We start from the raw sequence: 20,090 nt of genomic DNA on the forward strand, positions 1-20,090 counted from the left end.
CCTCCTAGACGAAATGAAAACGCATCGAAAATGGCCAGTGCAAACGTGGATAAATGTCACAGATCCACAAAGTGTTTTAAATTATTTTTGTCTATAATTTTATTTATAAGTAATCAAATTATGAATTTTCACATCTATCTAAATATTTAGTGCAACATTTGAAAAGCCGTGGCCACACGGGGCGAAAACTCTAGCGCAAACGAAAAAATTAATGCCAAAACGTTTACGCTTGCCGTTTACATGCTGTCAAACGATTATTGGTCCGTGGAACGTAAAACCTAGCGTAAAAGCTTTTTGCAAACGGTAGGGCTCACAATATGTTCTTTTTGTGGTTTACATCGACAGTGAGTGATCATTGCTGGTGTATTCAATCCTTTTCTTCAAAAAAACAATTTTAATTTCCTCAACCCGGCCATGTAAACATATCGAAGCGAAAACATTTTGGCATTAATGTGCAAATTTGCGCGCAAATTTTCGCTCCGTGTGGCCACGGCTAAAGCGCTAACAGGAAGCGCAAACGCTGTTGCTGATTGCTTTGACGCTCCGTGTAAAAGGAGCGTAACACACTCGAGCGCAAAGTTTTCGCTGTTCGCTTACCAAAAACCGAACTGAAGAAAAAACAAGTTTCAGCTGTCAAACCTCTGTGGTAAATATCGGACAACAAAAATTTCGTCGCAACTTTCGCTGTGAAAAAAGAGTTACTAATTGCTGATAAGTAATCAGTAACTAAGCTTTTGGAGCACTTTACAAGCGACGCAAGTGCACGCATTCGCATCCAGTCCGCCGGAGTCTTCGCACGTTGTGAAATAGCTCTTTCTTGAACGTTCTCGCGTGGTTGTGCTGTTGGAAATTCTCGTTGCTCTTTTGTACTTAAAGTTTAGTTAAAAACCCATATTTACCGCAAAGATGGCCATGTCCCAGGTAAGCATAAAACCCATGCTGCGTGCGTTATGGATTTTTTCCTCTGTCGGGGCGCTGTTGACCTTTGATCCTGGGCTGGCTGGCTGGTTGTTCGCCCCCACCTCCCGGGCTACCGGTGCGATTGTTGATACAAACTGGGGCGCGTCGTTGGCAAAATTCATCTCATCATGATGGACTTTGACCCGCGGTCTGTGACCGTCGGACTCACTATTATCGCTAGTCATCATCGTCGCTCTTATCGCGGTACCATGTAGTAGGAAGCAAAGTTTGCTGACTGGCCATCAAAGTGAAAGTAGGACTCAAGTGTAGGATGATGTTGGCAAAAAATCCGGTTTACTTTAAGCAGGCCACAAGGCCATAAGCCGATTCGGGTTCGATTGGTGATCGCGATCTTAAAAAGGGATTTTGTGGTTTACCTTCGATGACCCTCGGTGCCACCGTCGGATAGATAACACGGGCTTCGGGTACCCCTCGCTACTGCTACTGTCTTATCTGGGCGGTCTTGTGATCTCTCGCCGTGGTTACTGCTAGCCGCCTGTTAAAAAAAAAAAGATAAGCGACCCACCGTGGCCTTAAGCACTTTGTCAAACTTTGTCGTTCGCAAAATGACCGGAATCGGTATGCTAGTGACCACTACCACCGACGACACTTTATTCCGCAATCGTCGATGCCCTTAACTCACGTATTAATATTTTATTCGTTTCTTTATGCTTACAGTTTATGCGATTGGCCGCACGCCCTGCGACCGTGTGCCGTGCGCTCTCCTCCAAGGCGGCTCCTGCGCTGGAAGTCTCACCGACCGGTCCGTGTTTTGCTCTGAGCGATGAGCAGCGCGAAATCGTGGAACTGACCAAGAAATTCGTCCGCGAAGAAATCATCCCGGTAGCGGCTCACCATGATCGTACCGGCGAATATCCGTGGGAGATCATCAAGAAAGCGTGGGAGCTAGGTCTCACCAACAGCCACATTCCGGCCGATATTGGTATGCGGGAGAAGGGGAGAGATAAGACGAAGGCGGCTGCTAATGCGGAGATCATTGCTGTATCTTACAGGTGGCACCGAGATGTCGATCGTAACGAGCTGCCTCGTAGCGGAACAGTTTGCGTACGGTTGTACCGGCATCATGACCGCCATTGAGGCCAGTGGCTTGGGAGTAAGTGTGCTGCTTCATCATGTGGCTGTGTTGCATTGTCTAACGATTTCTATCCATCTCCTTGCTTCCTCATTAGCAAACACCGGTCATCATTGCGGGCAACAAGGAACAGAAGAAGAAGTACCTTGGCCGTCTGCTGGAGGAACCGCTCGTTGCGGCCTACTGTGTAACGGAACCGGGTGCAGGATCCGATGTGAACGGTGTCCGTACCCGTGCCGAGCGCAAGGGTGACGAGTACATTCTGAACGGACAAAAGATGTGGATCACTAACGGTGGCGTCGCCAACTGGTATTTCGTGCTGGCCCGTACCAATCCGGACCCGAAAGCACCGGCCTCGAAGGCGTTCACTGGGTTCATTGTGGAGCGCGATACCCCCGGACTGACGCCTGGCCGTAAGGAGCAAAACATGGGCCAGCGGGCATCGGATACGCGTGGCATCACGTTCGAGGATGTGCGTGTGCCGAAGGAGAATGTGCTGATTGGTGAAGGTGCCGGCTTCAAGATCGCTATGGGAACGTTCGACAAGACGCGTCCACCGGTGGCGGCCGGTGCCGTCGGACTTGCCCAGCGATGCCTCGACGAGGCACTCAAGTATGCGCTCGAGCGCAAAACGTTCGGCGTGCCGATTGCGGCCCACCAGGCGGTCTCGTTTATGCTGGCAGATATGGCGATCGGTGTTGAGACGGCGCGGCTCATTACGATGAAATCGGCCTATGAGGTGGATCAGGGACGGCGTAACAGCTACTACGCCTCGATCGCCAAGTGTTACGCGTCCGATATTGCCAACAAGATCGCCAGCGATGCGGTGCAGGTGTTCGGTGGTAATGGTTTCAACAGCGAGTACCCGGTCGAGAAGCTGATGCGCGATGCCAAGATTTACCAGATCTACGAGGGCACTTCGCAGATTCAACGGTTGATCATCTCGCGTAACATGATTGAGGCTGCCAAGCAGGGTGGAATCTAAGGCTTCCATGCGCTGACTGTGTCGTGAAAAGGTGAGGACCATGGTGAGGTCCGTGGTCATGTTTGTTTAGGGGGGGTTTTAGTTTGTACCATCTTGTCCTTTCTTTCGTATTCTGTTCATACGTTCTCGACTGTAAAACACTTCACATCACATACAATGGGTGGAATAAAAATGTACCTTTTATTAAGAATACGTTCTGGAAGGGAGCATGCAAATTTTTCGAAGGAAATCTGAAAGCTCGACACCGAGAGGATGCCATCGATATGTCACGCACTGTACGCCGTTCCAAACGACTTGCATGCAATTTCATCCAAGCTGCGTGCCACAAACAGTTGATCCTACGATTTTTGGTCTCTTTTTGGTAAAAGCCAGAGAAGGAAATACACCTAAGCTTAATACTAAGTGATTTCCTTACATTTTTACGTGATTATTCTCATTTTAATTATTAATTCGCTATAAAGCTGAGCTCGCTGGCCTCTTCGCCATTTCGCGGCTTCGTTGTTCGCACGTGTGTTGCGTGAACCGTGAAGTGAACAACCCCCACCGGTCCATCCACTACCGGTGGTGGAGGCCTGTACGGCGAAGAAGCTAAAGAGAAGAAGGCCAATAAATCATCATTCACTCGTGACGCTTAAATGCAGCCCCCCGGACGAAGCCGGCTGCCGACTGAAGATTCGCCGAATAGTCACTTTAAACAGAGACAACTCCTGTTCTAGATGCTCTACCGGAACAACTTACCTGCTTACCTGCTGTAGATGCGTGTGATCGTATTGCACAAGACACATTCCTTGATCGCTGGACGTATCGATTTAAATGTACTAAAAATGGTATTCTGCAGATGACTTCCCTTCGCACCGTTGAAATACGATATTCATCATAAAGATCGGTTTAACCTTCTGCGACGTAAATAAAGACTTCCTTTTGATGTTTTTCCATTCTCCTACATCCCTAGCTATCATCAGGATGAAAAAAATCTAACTTCTAAGTCGTCATAACCAGCTCCACTGCAGTATACTTACATAGGATCCAAGCTTATCATGTCATTTAGTACCTCTTACTTGTCCTCAAATGTTTCTCAACCATCTTGTACCATTAGCAAGTCTAACTCCATTGGATGACGGGGAAGCATTGCACTGGTATTTCGGTTATTTCGGTCCCAGGAATATGTTACGAGAACAATAGCAACTGCGTATGAATTATGCGGAGCTGCAATCTATGCTCCACTAAAACTGTTGTAAGTAAAAACGAATATCTGAAAACCAAATATTAAAAAGGTAAAAAAAACGACGCATTTCAAACAATCCACTTCCATTCCCGTCTACCAGCAACTTTTCCATTCGCTTCCTCGCGCCTCATCACATTCGCGGTCACTTTCCTCTCTTGGCCCACGATGTGTGATGTATGTCAGTATGTTTCTATGTTCGCACGCGGTCGCCTTCTTACGCACGCACACAGCTCTTCTCCCAAGTGGAAGGGAAAGGGGGAGAGGCGACACTTTTCTTTCTTTCTCTCTCCTGCTGCCGCTCTAAAACAGTGTTCTCCTTTCATCTCTCTCTCTGTCTCTCTCTCTTCCTCCCCCACTCCTCCCATCTGTTCGTTCTGGATTGAGAATGTGTGCTGGGTTCCCCTTTCCTGTGTAAAATCATTTCGCGAATTTCTTCGCCTTCCCATTTGTTCCTTCTTGTTCCTTTGGTTGCTTAGATTGGGGCCGCTCGGCGGCTTGCTGAGATTGGTTTGTGTGCGCGTTTTTGGGGCGAGATAGCGTGGCTCGCTTCGCTCGCGCATTCGCGGTTGTTTTTTTGCGAACATTTTTTCGATGTTTTTCTTGTTTCGCAAAATTCAAGTCGAGCCGTTCTATTTTGGTTGAATGTTTGCATATTAGCCCCTTTCCGCCTGCCGTTTTCTGGACCTCAAATCATGTGCGTGTGTGTGTGCGCCACAGCATCTCGCGCTCGCGGTTTGTTGTGCTTGTGATGATGGTTGCAATTCAAATGTTGGTCACACACTTGACGCGAACAGCAGAGGGAGGGATGGGTGATGCGATGCAACTGGCTCCTAAAACCGATCAGATGGGGAACCACGATAAGGTTTTGCTGCAATGGAGGGGAATATGGCGGGGCCACTGCATACTACAACGCACGTTGCCTGTGTAGGTTGATTGTGTTCAAATTCCCCTGTTTCATTCGTAACTTCCTGTTATTGCGCAAGCAGCACGTCGTTTTTTTTTTTGGCAATTTTAGTCCCGATTCCCAGCTCCAGGCAAAGGGCTTTTACCGCCACGAGGACGTGCTGGACCGCTACCAGCTTGTTGCTGGCGCCCCTTTAGTTCTCGACGGTGCGAGCGGCGTAATATCTTTTGTGAACCGGCACCGATGGCCAGTGTGCGTGTGATGATGGAGATCACCCCTTCGCTCGCTCTGCTGCCCGTTTGCGCTGTTGGCGCCTCTCACACACATCCACAGTGTCAACAGTGCAGTACGCAATTCGTTTGCACAAGAACTTTGTCGACAATTAATGAAAACATCTCTAGCGTAGTGCGATTCTAGTAGGCTAAGGGAGGATTGCTATTGGTCTAGAGGGTTTCAGCTTGGCTGTCGCTGCAGATCTCATGTAGGTGTGTTTGTTTTCCGAATACGAAATGACGAGTAAAATGTACATTCTAAGCCACCAGATAGAAGTGTTAGAAGCAAACATTTTATTTTTACTTCGTATCTATAACGGTTTCCATGCGTTTTAAAGGATTTTGATGGGCATACATGCATACTGTTCCGTCACACTTTTGAAAACCAAACCACACCACCAGGATTCTTAATGCACATCCTTTTAGTAAATAACACAGAAACGGACACGCGTTTGCGTGACAGCTGTAGCCGTATCGTTAACAACAGCCTACTAAATGTCTCCTAAAATCACTCCTTGCCGATTGTGCGTAGTGCACTGTGTGCTGAGATCGGCGCGATGGGAAGAATCGCTCTCGCTAGTGGTGTTAGTGTCACGCACGCAGTGTCGACTAAGAATTAGCGTACTTCTGGTGGTGGGGGAAAGAGGCAACCTCGGGGGGTGGGACGAGGGGATCCCGTTTCGCACGACGACGACGTCGTCGTGGCTGTGGCCGCGTTCTAAAAAATATCTAAATATTTTAGAATCGACCCGGTCCGTCAGTATGTGTCAGTGCGCGACCGTGAAACGTTCCCGCCGCGGATTTCGTCCGTTCGTCCCCGTTCTTCTTTTCCCTTTTTTCTTTCCCCTTCTGGCGCGGCGTGTGCACTCTCGCTCTCGCTCAGCTGCCGACCATCGTCGCGGACCGCTAATATGATGACCTAGAGCAGCAGCAGCAGCAGCAGCAGCAGCAGAAGAAGAAGCGGAAGAGCGATGAAAAATGCGTGTAAGCGAGGGCCTCCGTGGCGTGTGTGACGAAAGTGTTATGCGAAACAAAAGCGAAAATACGCAAAAAAGGGGTGGGCCCCCGGGAACCGAATAACAACACGCAGACCATCACCATCGGCCAATGGAGAGGGAAAGTGGCATTTTCGCTTTCTTCGTTGTGCGTATCTGCCTCGTCTGGTGTTTCGCTCCTCCTGCGGTGCCGAGATGATGATGATGATGATGGAGAACAGACTTCCGTGTCCGTGCCTCACTGCCTAATATGGAAGGATCGGTCGCGATCGGTCGCGATCGTTGCGATGTCTTTTACAAGATTGCAACACAACCCACCCAACACGCCAACCTGCTGGCTTGTTTAACGAGCGCGTGCGGTTGTTTAGAACAGCAACCGTCAGCAGCAGCAGCAGCAGCAGGAAGGTGTTGGCGACGTGTGGATGACGTGTGTTGTCTGCTCGCACCTTCAATTCGCATGGTTTGTGTGATTGCCGGCCACCGCAGGCTCGGCCCCGGATGCTGCTGCACTGTTAGCCGATCTTCTAGCCGGAACACTTCACTAGCGGGAAGAAGAATTGGCACAAAAACGTGGTTCGCTTTCGGCGGGCTGTGACTTCGGACTCTCTCGCTCTCTCTCGCTCAGCTCTTCTGTGCAGTTCGGTTGGTTGGGGGTCTTCCTCTTGCTGTCTCGCAGACGGCGAAGTTGTTGAAGCTCGTTAGGAAGGGTAGGGTAGTGCGTGCACTGTGTGGTGTGTAGTTTGCCGTTGAGAAGCTGGGTAGCATAGTATTGATCAGAGCATTTGCAGGGTTTGCGAACTTGATGTGGTTTTAATTAACTGTTGATGCTCTTCAATCAAAATGTAATTCAGACATGCTAGATGAAGCCGGATGTCATTTGCCGGTTGGAATTGGAACAGCAAATTGAAGCTAATACTTGATGTCACTTCATTGAAGTTCTCTAATAGCTCGAGATAAGCTGAATATCCTGTAAATTTAAGTTCGGAAAAGAGTATCTTGTAATCCGAATGCTATTAAGTAGCCCTTTAAAAACGGACTTCCTTTACTAAACAATACCTAAACTGTCAATTGAATTTGGTTCAAAACACAAATCCTAAAAAAAATACCGATGCCGTTGAAATTCCGCTGCAAATGCTTCGACCAATACTGTACGCGCGAACAAGGAAATCATATTCTCACGAGAGAACCGCGGGCCACCCTCGGTCCCCTTCTTCGTGTCTCCATCAACAACCTCTCCCCTCAATGTTGTTTACGTTGTGCTGTCGTCGTCGTCGCCGTCGCATGTGTGTGTGTGAGTGTGTGTCTTCGTGACCGTGTCATCCGTTTCAAGAGTAAATCAAGTTCAATAGCAAAATGCGCGCTATACACACTACCAACGGCAACAATGAGGGTGGGGGGGGGGGCAAGATTCTGCTTGTTGTTCCGTGTAACACAACCACACTAGCAAAACAACGGCCGCCACACAACACTAGTAGGCTGGTGTACGGTTCGGTGGTGCTTAGTGTGTGCGAATCGGGCGGCTGTTTAGATGATGGAGCCGCCTAGCCGCCCGTCCGCGGGCTACTAAGTTTGGGTGAAACGTCGTGAATCGTCTGACAGCCACGGCGTTCGGTTTTGGTGTGTGAGAGTGACATAAAGAACGGGTTGTATTGGAAGAACAGACAGGATATGAAAAAGGATGTTCAGCGAGGATGCCTTTTGTGTGTCCCTTTTCTGTTTCTTGCTTTCGCAAAACTCGAGGCAAAAAGAGGAGAGGTCCGTGGTCCGCGAGATGAGCATGTATGCGTGTGGCAGTGAATACCGCCAGTTCCCCTATTACCCGATACTCATCTCGTCATCGTCATCGAGTATCGCTTGCTAGTGGTGGTGATGTGTCCCACTCGCTTCTGCCCTAAAGACCTACATATTCTTTGCCCCTTTTGCCTGGAGGAGGGCGAAGGGGGAAAAGGCAAAGGAGTCTGCGGAGCAGGCCACTAATACACACGAAACGAACAAAAAAACGCTGTCAGTGTGTGCGAGACATCGTCGAGCTGTCGCCGCCACTGTGGAGCACGCGCTCGCCCGCCAATTCGTGGGTAACAGGTCCCCCCCCCCCGCCTGTCCCAGCCTTAAGCACGTTTGCACCACTCATCGGTACACCCTTCCATGTTTTCCTAGGGGATCCGTTCAGAAACCCGACACTAGAGGGGAATGCTGGCGTTTCCTTGGCTGGAACCGAATGCCAGCGAAAGAGGATTCGGGAGTTGCTGTGTGCGCTGGTCTGTGTCTGTGTCTCTTGGGATTCCGTTCCGTTCCGTTATGTTTATGCTTTCTATCAACATTCAAAGGGATTGCGTTCCCGTCGTCGTCGTCGGTCGGTCGGTTGCGTGGTATTAGTGTTCCGTTACTTCCCGCCGAGTGAAGATCCCGCGCGTTCCCGTTGTTCCTTTGGCGAGCGAGAGCGAAAGTGCTCCTGCCTGGACACAGTGTCCTGCGTTGCGCTGCTGCGCGGAGCTGCCTCGGTTACCCTTTGGGTGCGGTAACGGAAACCACATCGTTTCGTTCATCATCCGTTCCCGTCGTCTTTCTTTTTCGTTTCGTAATTAATGTACACCAGAGTGTGTGTGTGTGCGTGTGTGTGTCTCGATGGATAGAGCGCAACGTTTATGGGCCCTATTGCGAGTGTCTTGTCTTGCAAACGAGACTGCCTTACTACTGCTGAAAAAACTTAGCAGTCTTGTTGAGCTCTTATGAATGAACTTGTGATTTTTTACAGCCTGATTTCAAAACAAATACTAATACTACCAAATTAATCACCAACACCACTAAAAACCAACATCTTTCGCTCCAATGGCAACTACGACCAAAACGAAAAAATATACCATTTTCAGTCTCGTTTTCAAGACTCAGAGTCTGTTGCTAAAACCTACCAGACTGTGAGTCTTGAAAACGAGACTGAAAGTCGCGTTGCTATTGGCCGGAGGATGTTGGTTTTTGGTGGTGTTGGTGACTAATTTGGTAGTATTAGTATTTGTTTTGAAATCAGGCTGTAAAAATTCACAAGTTCATTCATAAAAGCTATACAAGACTGCTAAGTTTTTTCAGCAGTAGTAAGGCAGTCTCGTTTGCAAGACAAGACACTCGCAATAGGGCCCTATATCATAAATTCGTGCTGGGAGCGTGTGTCTTATCATGCGCAACATAACTGCGACCTCGCACGATTTTACGTTGCTGCTGCTGCTGATTGCAAGATTGGTAGTGTAGGTCGGTCCCTCGTGTAGCTAAAAATATGTGTTCAACAGCACTCGCAGCAGCGACTGATAGCGCAAGTGAATGAGAACGTGCAATAGAGAAAGAAAGAGAGAGAGAGATACAGTGTTGTTTCGATAAAAGATTAGAAATCAACCTAGGTGCCATTCGGGAGCACTAGAGGTTTGTCAGCTCCCAGTGTTCAGTGAGTCAAGGTGTCACGCGAATGCGCCTTTTGTGTACGTGTATGTGTGTGTGTGTGTGTGCTATGTTACTGGCCACCAGAAAATTACTTTCGGAGGCCTTTGTTTCACTCCCTAACGCATTGCATTCTTTGTGTGCGATATCCGGTATTCGATTGTCAGTTTATTTGCAGTGTCCTGTGCAGCATTGTATTGGTGCACCGACGATGTGGTGAAAATGAAGTTATCCCTTGATTAGCGTGATGTAGTAGTGAGTGTATGAAACCGGAACCGGAAGGCGATTTGCCTTGGAATTTCTATCTAGCAATGGTTACTTCGCTAAAGTGTGAACCATCAAGTTGAAAGCAGAAAGAAATCAAACAACACACACACACACACACACACATATACAACACGGTCTACTCGGTGTGCGGAGTGAAAGAAAAACAAAACAAAAGTGCATTGTAGCTGTGGTGCTCTATTTTCGGGCTGCAGCAAATTGCATCACCACCCCTTCCCACGGCAGCGTCCTCCTGGAGGAGGTTGAGTTCCGTGCATCCCGTGGTTGACCTTGAACTATATACTTGCGCAGTTTGCAGGCGCTTCGCAGCACGCATTGCTACACGCTCGCTCGGGCTGCATGCCGGGCTGTGCTCTCCCGGCCGAACCAGCGGCAATCTTCCACCGATGGAGGCGCACCTGCATCCCTGACCGTGGCCTAAATAGCGACTACTATGTCTGTGTGTGTATGCGTGTATGTGCATTGAGTGAGAGAGAAAGAGAGTTCCCGATTTCCTTGGCACACCAGGTTGGACACCCCCCGCCCGTTGCAGTTGACAATGACAACTCATCGCACCTCAGGGTGGTAGGTGCCAGTAGAGTACAGCAGGAGCATCAGGTGCCGAGATGGAGAACCGAGCGTGGATTCGTTCGTTTGTGGTAAATCGGGCCAACAGCTGCTGGGGTTTAGCCCAGTGCACCCGTTCCAATCTGCGGTTCTTACAGTGATTTGCACCGGAGTCCGTGTCCGATCGGTCTCCGAAGGTCCTCCAATTTGCTCTCTGAGTGTTGTTCTGCAGCACCAGCGCTGCAGTAGCAGCTACTGCTCCTGCTGCTGTTACTGAGGCCCGGGATGCACTCGATGTAATATCGTAACGTCACCTCGCGCGTATGCTGACCATGAGGCACCAGGGCCTCGTGAGTGGTGCGCGAGGCGAGATTGCAATTGGCGTCAGTACGGCAAGGACATTCGGCTCGAGCTGAATAACCCGTGCTGAAGAGTATAGTGTCCCCAGTGTGCGTGTGCGTGTGCAGTGTGCGTGCATTAATCGGTGTCATTTCTCTCTCTTATCGTGTTCGTCCTTCTTCTTTCAGCCCAGAACGGTTGTGTCGGGTGAATAATCACTAACGGTGGGCAAGAAAAAAACGGGAGTGACGAAAGTGGTCCAAAAGATACAAAAATGGCTACCAAACAGTGTCTCCAGTAGAGTGTTGTTTTTGAGCCTTAGAGATTTCCACAGATTCTCTAAGGTAAGGGCTATAAGAGCGAGCAAGAAAAGCAGTGCATAAGAAGTGAGTGAGTCCTAATTTGGAAGGTGGTACCAGATAGTGTTAATCCCTGGTACCAAGATAGTGTTAATCCAGAAGTGAACGCATCCGGTTGAGTAATGCAAGAAGAAGCTACGTCGACGGCCGGTTCTTCCTCACCGAAGACGGCAACCTGCAACATCATGTACGCCAATGGTACGGTGCTGAGTGGTAGTGGCAACAGTATCAGCAGTTTGCTGCTCGCCACCTCGCCAACACCGGGCCCCGGTATACATTCATCATCGCCTACTCTGTCATCGTCGATGTACGATGTCGTTGTGCAGCAGGACAGCGGAAACAACCATCATAGCAACCTGCAACAGCAGCAGCAGCAGCAGCACCAGCAAGTGACACTGCTGCAAGATCAACAATCGCTCCTGCATGATGCCGGCCATCATCAACTGCATGGGCAACAGTTGCTACCACACCAGCACCAGGGGTCGAACATACTAGCAGTAAGCGATGGTAATGGTTTGGCCGAGCAGCTGCAGGATCTACAACAGCAGCAGCAGCAGCAGCATCACCAGCAACACCTTCAGGGCCATCATCACCAGCAACAGCAACATCACACCGTTCATCATCAGTTGCATCATCATGTTCAGCAGCAGCAGCAGCAACAACAGCAACAGCATCAGCCACACCACCACCATCATCATCATCAGCAGCAGCAGCAACAGCAGCAACATCACCAACAACAACAGCATCATCATCATCATCATCATCAACCAAGTTCCTCGACAAATGTGATCGTTACGAGTGGTTCGAGCCCGATCCGGGAGTCCGACTCAGGCCTACTGACGGTGGCTTCCACAAGCGGTGTTGCGGATCTGCTGCTTGGCCAGAATTCGATCACCACGGCCGTGGCCACGACAACGACGAGCGGTACGATCACGTCCTTTATTTCGTCCCTGCCCGACGGTCTCGAAGGAACGGTCGTGGACGTGGTGGATGGATCGCTCATTGGCGCCGATGGTCTCCAACTGTCGGCCGCTTCCCTCGCAGCCGCAGATGGTTCGGTGGTGGTCGAGGAGGTTGAGGAGGCTAGCCGAGTTGGTGGTGAGGATCAGATGATCCTATGCGGTAGTGGTGGTGGTCTGGCTGGTGATCTGCAACCGACCTCATCATCATCATCATCATCATCCTCATCCTCCTCATCGTCGTCCAGTATTACGGTGCTCCAGCAGGCGACCGCATCATCCTCCACTTCCTCGTCCTCTTCCTCCTCTTCGGCGGCCATACCCGCATCCGCCTCGGCGTCCTCTTCTACACCCTGTACATCGTCGTCCTCATCGGCCATCGCCACACCGTCCTGTTCTTCGTCGACCATCGGGAGCACGTCCACGACGCAGCTGATTGCGTCAACGTCGAAGGCCTCCTCGATGGGGAACGGTACGGTGGCCATCGTTGGTAGCAGCAGCATACCGGAAGGCAGTCCGGAAGGGGAGTTGGGTGCAGTGATTGCGGCCAACCTTGCCGCCGATAACGACGCATCCTCTAACCTGACCGAAGCGATCGATATCCAGATCCCGGAAGATGGTAGCAGTTACGCCGAGGAGTCCGACGGTAAGTCGTTAACCATTGCTTTTTTTACTGTACCACTTTGCATAGTTCCATCGTCTATGCCTTTGTTCTTTTGAGAGTTCTAAGGACATTTTCAAGCTGCCATGTTCGATTGCGAGTCCACCGACTGATTGAAACTAGTGCTGCGATAGCATCACTAAGACTAGAAGGTTATATTATGTCGATATGTTTAATAAACACAGGATCTCATTTAGCTTTAAAGTGTTGACTGTATTCACTCTGTCAAGAATGTCAACCGTCTGCAAAGAATGGCGGATCTTTAAAATCCACATTGTTACTTACATAAGGGTTTTCTGTGTGTAGTAATATTATCTCCAACAATCGATTGAGTCTCGTAGAAATTAAACATTCCACTCGCTGCTGGCCGATGTGCAAGTGCGAGAGTCCAAAAAATCGATCTACATTCCGGTCGTTTTATTTTTTCTATTTTCACCGTCTTACCCTCACTAACCTCTCGAGGGATCCTCTCAGGGCGAGGCCTGAGGAGCGAGAAATTGGATTTGTACCCCTCCAATTCCAAACAAGCTCCCGGGTGGGAAGTATATAAGCGTTTGTAGCAGCAGTAGTAGTGTGAATTGTAAAGATGTAAAGGCACACCGCGGTAATCGTGTCTTTCATAGACCAACAGCAACCTCCTCTGTCGGGGTTGGATTGTTGGAAAATGTTAGAAGAAACGTGTCTAGCAATCGACTTTGTTAAACAGTAGTGACCATTGTTTCGGAGATTCAATTCAAAATGATGAAACACACTTTTGGCTCCTTCGTCGATTAATCGACAGGTAGGGAGGGTACCGGTATCGGTAGGAGAGAGTATTGGCCGGTGCGAGTGGAGCTCGTGGAGCGTGTGGTCACCGAAAATAGAATGCTGTTTGCGTGGCCATTTGCCCGGATTGTAATGATTTTTCTAGCTACAGTCACGGCAGGTTACAACCAAACTAACACCATCGATGCTGAACAGCGCGCGTCGATCGATCCATCCCGGGACCCACCGCGTGCAGGCAAGGCAGTTCGACCCTGGGGCCGGTGTTGCGACCATGGTCCCGGCAAGGGCCCGGACAAACCTTGCCCTAGTGGCAATGACGACAGTGTTACCCTAAAAACCCTAACCTCAAAACGAACGCTGAACTTGACATCTTCATTCGGGGTTGCACTGCACACACCAACACCACAGTAGGCTGTGCTCTGCTCCTGACCCTTCATACGGATGCGTTGCCAACCGACTTGCCACCATATCTCTGCCGGCTTGGCTGTCATGCGTGAAATACATTGTATACTACTCTCCACCTCCAGAGCGAGTGAGCGAGCGAATAAGTGTGTGTGTGTGTGTGTGTGTGTGTGACCGGAAGTGAGAGCGAGAAGGCCAATTTCCATTTACCGAGAACGCACTAGCACTGGCTTCGGCTCTGGGTGTTTCGATTGGTGGTAAATGGGTCCTATTTATTCGAGGATAAGTAGTCAGGAAGCGCCATCTGGTGGTGACTTGCAGGAGTGAGAGAGTGAGAGTGAAAGAAAGAAACAGCTACAGGGGGAAACAGCAGAGTGCGAGAGACAGAGAGAGAGAGAGAGCGAAAGCATTTGTACGGCGGCGGCGCATCCGTGGTGGAGAGACCATGGTGGCGCCTGCTGTTGGTTGCCAAGCAGTCAACGCGAAAAGTAGGTCAACTCGCACATACGCATACACACACACACACATACATCTATTGCCACGAGCCGGACTAGAAGCCCCCGAAAAAGGTTGTTTCCATGCTCGCACGCGCACCTACCTATGGCGTCGCCAACTACGTTGACCTAGCCCGAACACTATTTACTGCGAACGGTGGCAACCAGATGGAGACGCCAGGACAGGTGCAGTTGCGCCGGTTGGTACACGGGGACGACGACGGAAGCGAGTTAGTAAAATTCAATTTAAATTAAGGACTTTTAGGGATTTATTTAGTTTATGCAACGCACGAGATGCGACAATATGAAATTTTAGAAATCATTTTCAACCTTCCCCGGTCTTGGTTGCTGGATGTGGAGTATAGAAGAGTCGGAACGGCCATTTTCGAACGGTAATTAGAATTCAAAACATTTTGAGAGCTATTCTGAAGGGCAGGGTGGCTTGACCTTAACCAACAAAGTAACTCCATTTCACCTGCCAACGACGCTGTGGAATTCGGTATTCAGGGCAAGTTCACCGATTCCGACGGGCCACTTGGGGTCGACACTTGGTTTCCAGAAGTGGAGAGTATCCTTTTGTGCGCATGTGTCATGCCACGGACCTGCCACAACTACCAACGAGTTTCGTCCGTCGCAGGGTGCCCCACAGGCGGTGGGGGCAACCACCACCGCATCCGAAGGGGGCTCGTGTTCCTACCTCAAGCGGCTACTAATTGGGACCGGGGGGAATAGGGCGCCACACCAGCGCACAGCGGCTTATCAGTTGCTCCCGCTTTGGCTACTATCGATACGGTTTGAAGTTCCACAAACACACACACACACACACACACACACACACATAAACGCAGGCATTCGTAACAGAAAGCTCCGCCTATGGATCGCCGTTGGTAGTGTGTGTTGATGTGACCTAGTTTCCATATCTGCCACGGTGCGCTTCCGGAACCGCGGTCGAGGAAGATGCTGGATGTGTGTGTGGGTGGGCGGGTGTACGGATGAAATAGCAAGCACTTTGGTCCGCGTTTTTTGGCAACCTTCCAAACTCGACCTGCCTGCCTGCCTGTCGCTTGCTGCTGCTTGTAATCATTCAACAACACAATTTTCGATGTCATCATCGTTGTCGTCGTCGTCGTTGAGAGTGCGCTGAGCAGCGTACCGTCTAAATGTGCCCGTTTTTGGGTTTTGTGTGTGGGTAGATTGATAACGAACGTTTGGTGACCTAGTTCTTGCGATGCGTGGTGTCGCATTTTGGGGGGTTTTTTTTAATAGGGTGAGTGGGTTGGAATATATCAATTAAAATTGTTTGCGCAGATGCAGTCCCAGGGGCATTCCGTTGCCGGAATAGCAAGCATGGCAGGCAGTGGCAACTTGACCCAAAAAGTAAAATTTTTATTCAATATTTTGTTGCTTAAGCATCGGGTTGCTTGGATAGTGGAGCTACAATGACTATTGCGATCTGGTTAACAACCGACGCAGCAACCTGTTGCTAGCAGAGTGATGGCCAGCTTGACGTTTCCGGATTAAAGCCCCGGTGCAAAGAAAGCCTGCATTGGTGGCTGTTTGGAGTTTATGCTCGCCTACCACCTAACATGCACTTACTTACGACCTTTACGGCCTTAGTTTATTAGGTTATTAAACGAAAATTGTCCCCAAAAAGGTCATCCGCTGTTTTTCTCTGAATCCGTTTCGACCTTTCGATCGATCAGTAAACCGTGACCATCCCTGCCATGGAAGCAGAGTGGATTGTTTCCTTGGATCATCAATTAATTCCGATGATTCTACGGAATGATCGATTTTTCGTATTTGTAACGCGAGCGAGAGCTCTGTTTTGCAGGAACACAGCACAACACGACGCTCTGTGCTCCGTGGTAGCGTTTTTTTCCTTCTTTCCATGTTCGGCACCGACGAATGCTGGGGTAGCAAGCACCATTTTCAGGAAGGGATCGTGCATATAAATCTCCGTCATAAATACCTTCCGGTTTCGGCTGCTGCTCTACCGAATGGCGGCTCGTATAGATTCCTCGTTCCCTCGACCATTTCCTTGTTTTGCATTTCGCTTTCGCTTACGCGAACGGATTCGCTCCGGGCTCCGGGCTCTGGGCTGTTGTTGTGTGGTGGGGTTCTACTAGAGCCAACCGAACCGGTTTTGTTTCGCAAGAACGACCACCGCCACTCTGCAGCTGTGGGGTGTTGATGAGAGGGGTGTGAGTGTGAGTGTGTTCCTTTCCGATTCCTCGGGGGCCCAGTGGTGGTGGTGGTGGTGGTTTGCCTATGATTATTGCCGACGGAAAAGGTCTAGAATGGACCCCGTGAGATGCGAACCTAGGAAGAGCGCACACTTTAGGGGCCGTTTCGGCGCTAAATTCTGTGTGGAGAACCAGGGAACCAAAACATAAATGCTTACCCATTCGCTCTGCTCTGATGATGATGGTGTGGTGTTGGGGCCTTCGTTCGAATGTTGAGCACTCGTGGCGATCGGGCTGGACTGGAGGTTTGTTTTCGGTTTAGCCGTAAAAATGTTACTCTCGAGAGTTTGTTTTGAAGCACATGAAAATGTGCTTGTTATTATTCACCTCTGCAAGAATGGCGGGGTATGGCGGTCGTAGCTTAAAAATCGATAAAGAATGGAGTGCTGATGGCGTAAACGGGAGGGCGAATGTAATGTATTACACTGTGTTTGGGTCAAACAGTGCCGCAGGATTTGAATTATGGGCAGTTCGGTGTTGTCCCGCGGGAGACCCTATGCTGAGAATTTTATGGTTATTGTTTAATAGCACGCACAACACTTAAACTTTTTAGTCGAAATCGTCGAAAGGAATGAGAAAATTAGTTACTTTTAATGTGTTTTGCATCAGTTAGCTAGAATATTTATTTCGATTGCTTTCAATTTGTTTTTCTAATAGTAACTGTTTTGGTATGTTTTAAAAGAACAGGGTCCTATCATCCGGAACCAGAATTTATCGAGTAAGGAACTGGTTTACATCTTGTAGCTATCATGGATGCCACTGATACCGTGGCCAAGACCAACCATTAAACAGCGCCGTGTGTGTAAACAGTGTCCAGAGAATGCGACATCAGACGATGTAACTGATGCTGTTGCTGCTGCTGATGGAGTGCGAGCATTGCGCATGCAGTTTGAGCCAGACGGTTGACGCATTTGTGAGTCAATTCTCCTTCGTTCGACCGATTTGCCGGCGTTGGTTTGTTGCGGTATTCCCCAGTAGATAGAGCTGGTTCTCTTTTATATAGTAATTTATAGCGGCTACCATCAGCGGCGCTACCGAGGAAAACATGTGGACCAACTTCCTGTTCGTCTAGCGATAGAAGACGAACACGAACGCACTCCTTTGCTGCTGCCGTTCGATGTCACTCCAGCGGACCCCGGCGGAGTGTTCAAACCATTTTTTTCTTCTTTCAGTTTCGTTTGTTTTGTCACCCCGTCTTGAGCCTTCGTTCGTTCAAGGTCAACCGGTACCCGGTGACAGCAGCGCCGGTGGTGCGCGGCTGCGCTGTGAACCGTAGGGGGCTGCCATCTTTTACGCGATTTGTTTGATGAAACATTTCGTTATTTATACGCTGAATGGGCAGGATGTCGGCGTGCGTAAAGTGTGCCAGACACAAAGAACATTACGGATTCAATGGGCGTAGGGTGCCGATACCACCCCGGGAGCGACACATGCTTCTTTCGCAGAGTGATCCGTGCAGCCCGTGGAAGGATGTTGGTTTTTACTGAGGAAACAGGACCATGTTGGAACAGATAGAAATGATGTACCAAAGGTTTGGTCTAGCCTTTTTTTCAATCTTGGATTTGTGGTCTGAATGACTGTGCCGCAAACCTTATTTCAGTCGATTGTGGAGATCCTTACCTTAGGAGGATCGTCAACATAACCCTTCTCAATGCATTTAGCAATAAGCCCATTAGTTATCATATAATTTTACTCTAAAAAACTACCGTTAAAATACAATTTTTCAAAATGACCCTGACTGAACTTACAGCGCTTACTGCAAGATGGCGCTGCAATAGCGAAGCTCGAAAAGCTCAAAATGAACCCATGAAAGCTCAAAATGAACTCCTGAAAGCTCGACGTGAAGAAAGGGCAAAAAAACGCAGAAAAAATCGTTTTCTTTCCAACTTTTTCAATTGTTCTTCTCGTCCTACTATAATTGATCAAACGTTTATGAATAGTTAATTCTGTTATACTAGGAACATAGCTTGTTTTTAGTTTACTACTCAAAGTACCACCTCTACAATAGATTCAAACGCACGTTGGATACAAGCAGCAATTCACACGGATTCAAATTTTCTACGATCACTCGTGAATATCTTTTCGATACTACCGTTTACCACTTGCTCCAAAAAAGCTCAATTCTGTGTTTGATAAAAATACGTAGACTTCATTGTTAATAATGAACCGATTATTAACAGTACAAGGCATCAGGCGAGAAGGATTTCTCTGGGCTAGTACAATGGGCAAAGTTTGCGCCAAGTACACATCTCGGTTCACTCGAAAGCCACTACTACGAACCCTTGCAAACCATTCTACTCTACCAACCGCATCTCTAATTCACGAATATTCTCACATCAACCTGCTCACAATACGCTCTCGCCGTGTACACTGTGAGCACTAGCACTCGGTGGGTGGCGTTCGGTTTTTGGAAAGAAAATCCATTCCGCAGGGTCACCACCACGCAGCCGGTGAGTTGGCGGCAAAGGGATTCCCCTCGAGCGATCGGTGTTAGTGGGTCACCTCGTAACCGTGAACTAGTAATGGCGATGCAGTGCACCGCGTGAAACCGGTTGGCCAGGACACACTACTCCGCACTCACACGCCCATCTCGTCCTGCCGTAGGCCGAAGGGGCCCCTTACGGTGTCATCAATTGAATTAAATTTTAATGATAATCGACAGGCTGGCCACTAGTGAGTGTGTGCGTCTGTGTGTGTGTGTGTGTGTATTCCAACACAGCTCGTAAATTATTAACGTCAGGTATATTGACTGCTGGGTGTAATTGGGTGTCGGTGGGTACTATCGAATGACCTACATTTCCATTTCGTTGATGGTAATCATTGCTAAGAACGCATGCTCTACACGTGACAGGGAATTAATAAGTACTGTTTGGTTGATGGATGAAAGAAGGAAGGAATCCAGGATAAAGATGGGCTTTACGATGGGGACAGAATGTTTCTCTCGCAGCTTATGGAATAATAGCATGAACTGATCCCTCAAATTGTAGGCCATTTGTAGGGGTTGTTCGAACCCCCGATACCTGATACAGGTAGCAGTATGGTGAGTTGCTCGAGAAAATACCGAGAGTCCCGCAAGGTGCATTTTGGAAAATGAGTTCCTTCGGGACGGACACAGCTTCGGAGCGCAGGAAACACGTGGCACGTGCCGAGCCGCTCGATGGCGATGGTTTTCCCCTA

General features: G+C 49.1%; 2 protein-coding genes across 7 annotated transcripts in view; both read left to right on the top strand.

The window, feature by feature from the left end:
* The window catches only part of LOC125954416 (nuclear hormone receptor FTZ-F1), a 161,629-nt gene that overhangs the window by 62,678 nt on the left and 78,861 nt on the right, over positions 1–20,090 (top strand). The window contains exons 1-3 of one of the 6 annotated variants that reach the window (XM_049684727.1): positions 6,129–6,423; positions 10,028–10,580; positions 11,219–12,994. In XM_049684727.1, coding sequence (XP_049540684.1) covers positions 11,512–12,994 — 1,483 coding nt within the window. In that variant the 5' untranslated portion in view covers positions 6,129–6,423; positions 10,028–10,580; positions 11,219–11,511. Of the gene's footprint in view, positions 1–6,128; positions 6,424–8,781; positions 8,948–10,027; positions 10,581–11,218; positions 12,995–20,090 lie in introns of those variants that run through there. The other 5 variants (XM_049684731.1, XM_049684728.1, XM_049684729.1 and 2 more) reach the window with 5 other exon arrangements.
* On the top strand, positions 641–3,230 carry LOC125954464 (probable medium-chain specific acyl-CoA dehydrogenase, mitochondrial). The gene is made up of 4 exons (XM_049684832.1): positions 641–921; positions 1,639–1,903; positions 1,974–2,074; positions 2,151–3,230. Exons 1-4 carry the CDS (start codon positions 907–909, stop codon positions 3,036–3,038), a joined length of 1,269 nt encoding a protein of 422 aa, XP_049540789.1. The 5' UTR covers positions 641–906; the 3' UTR covers positions 3,039–3,230.

The sequence above is a fragment of the Anopheles darlingi genome, chromosome 3 (assembly GCF_943734745.1).
Source record: "Anopheles darlingi chromosome 3, idAnoDarlMG_H_01, whole genome shotgun sequence".
Taxonomy (NCBI): Eukaryota; Metazoa; Arthropoda; class Insecta; order Diptera; family Culicidae; genus Anopheles; species Anopheles darlingi.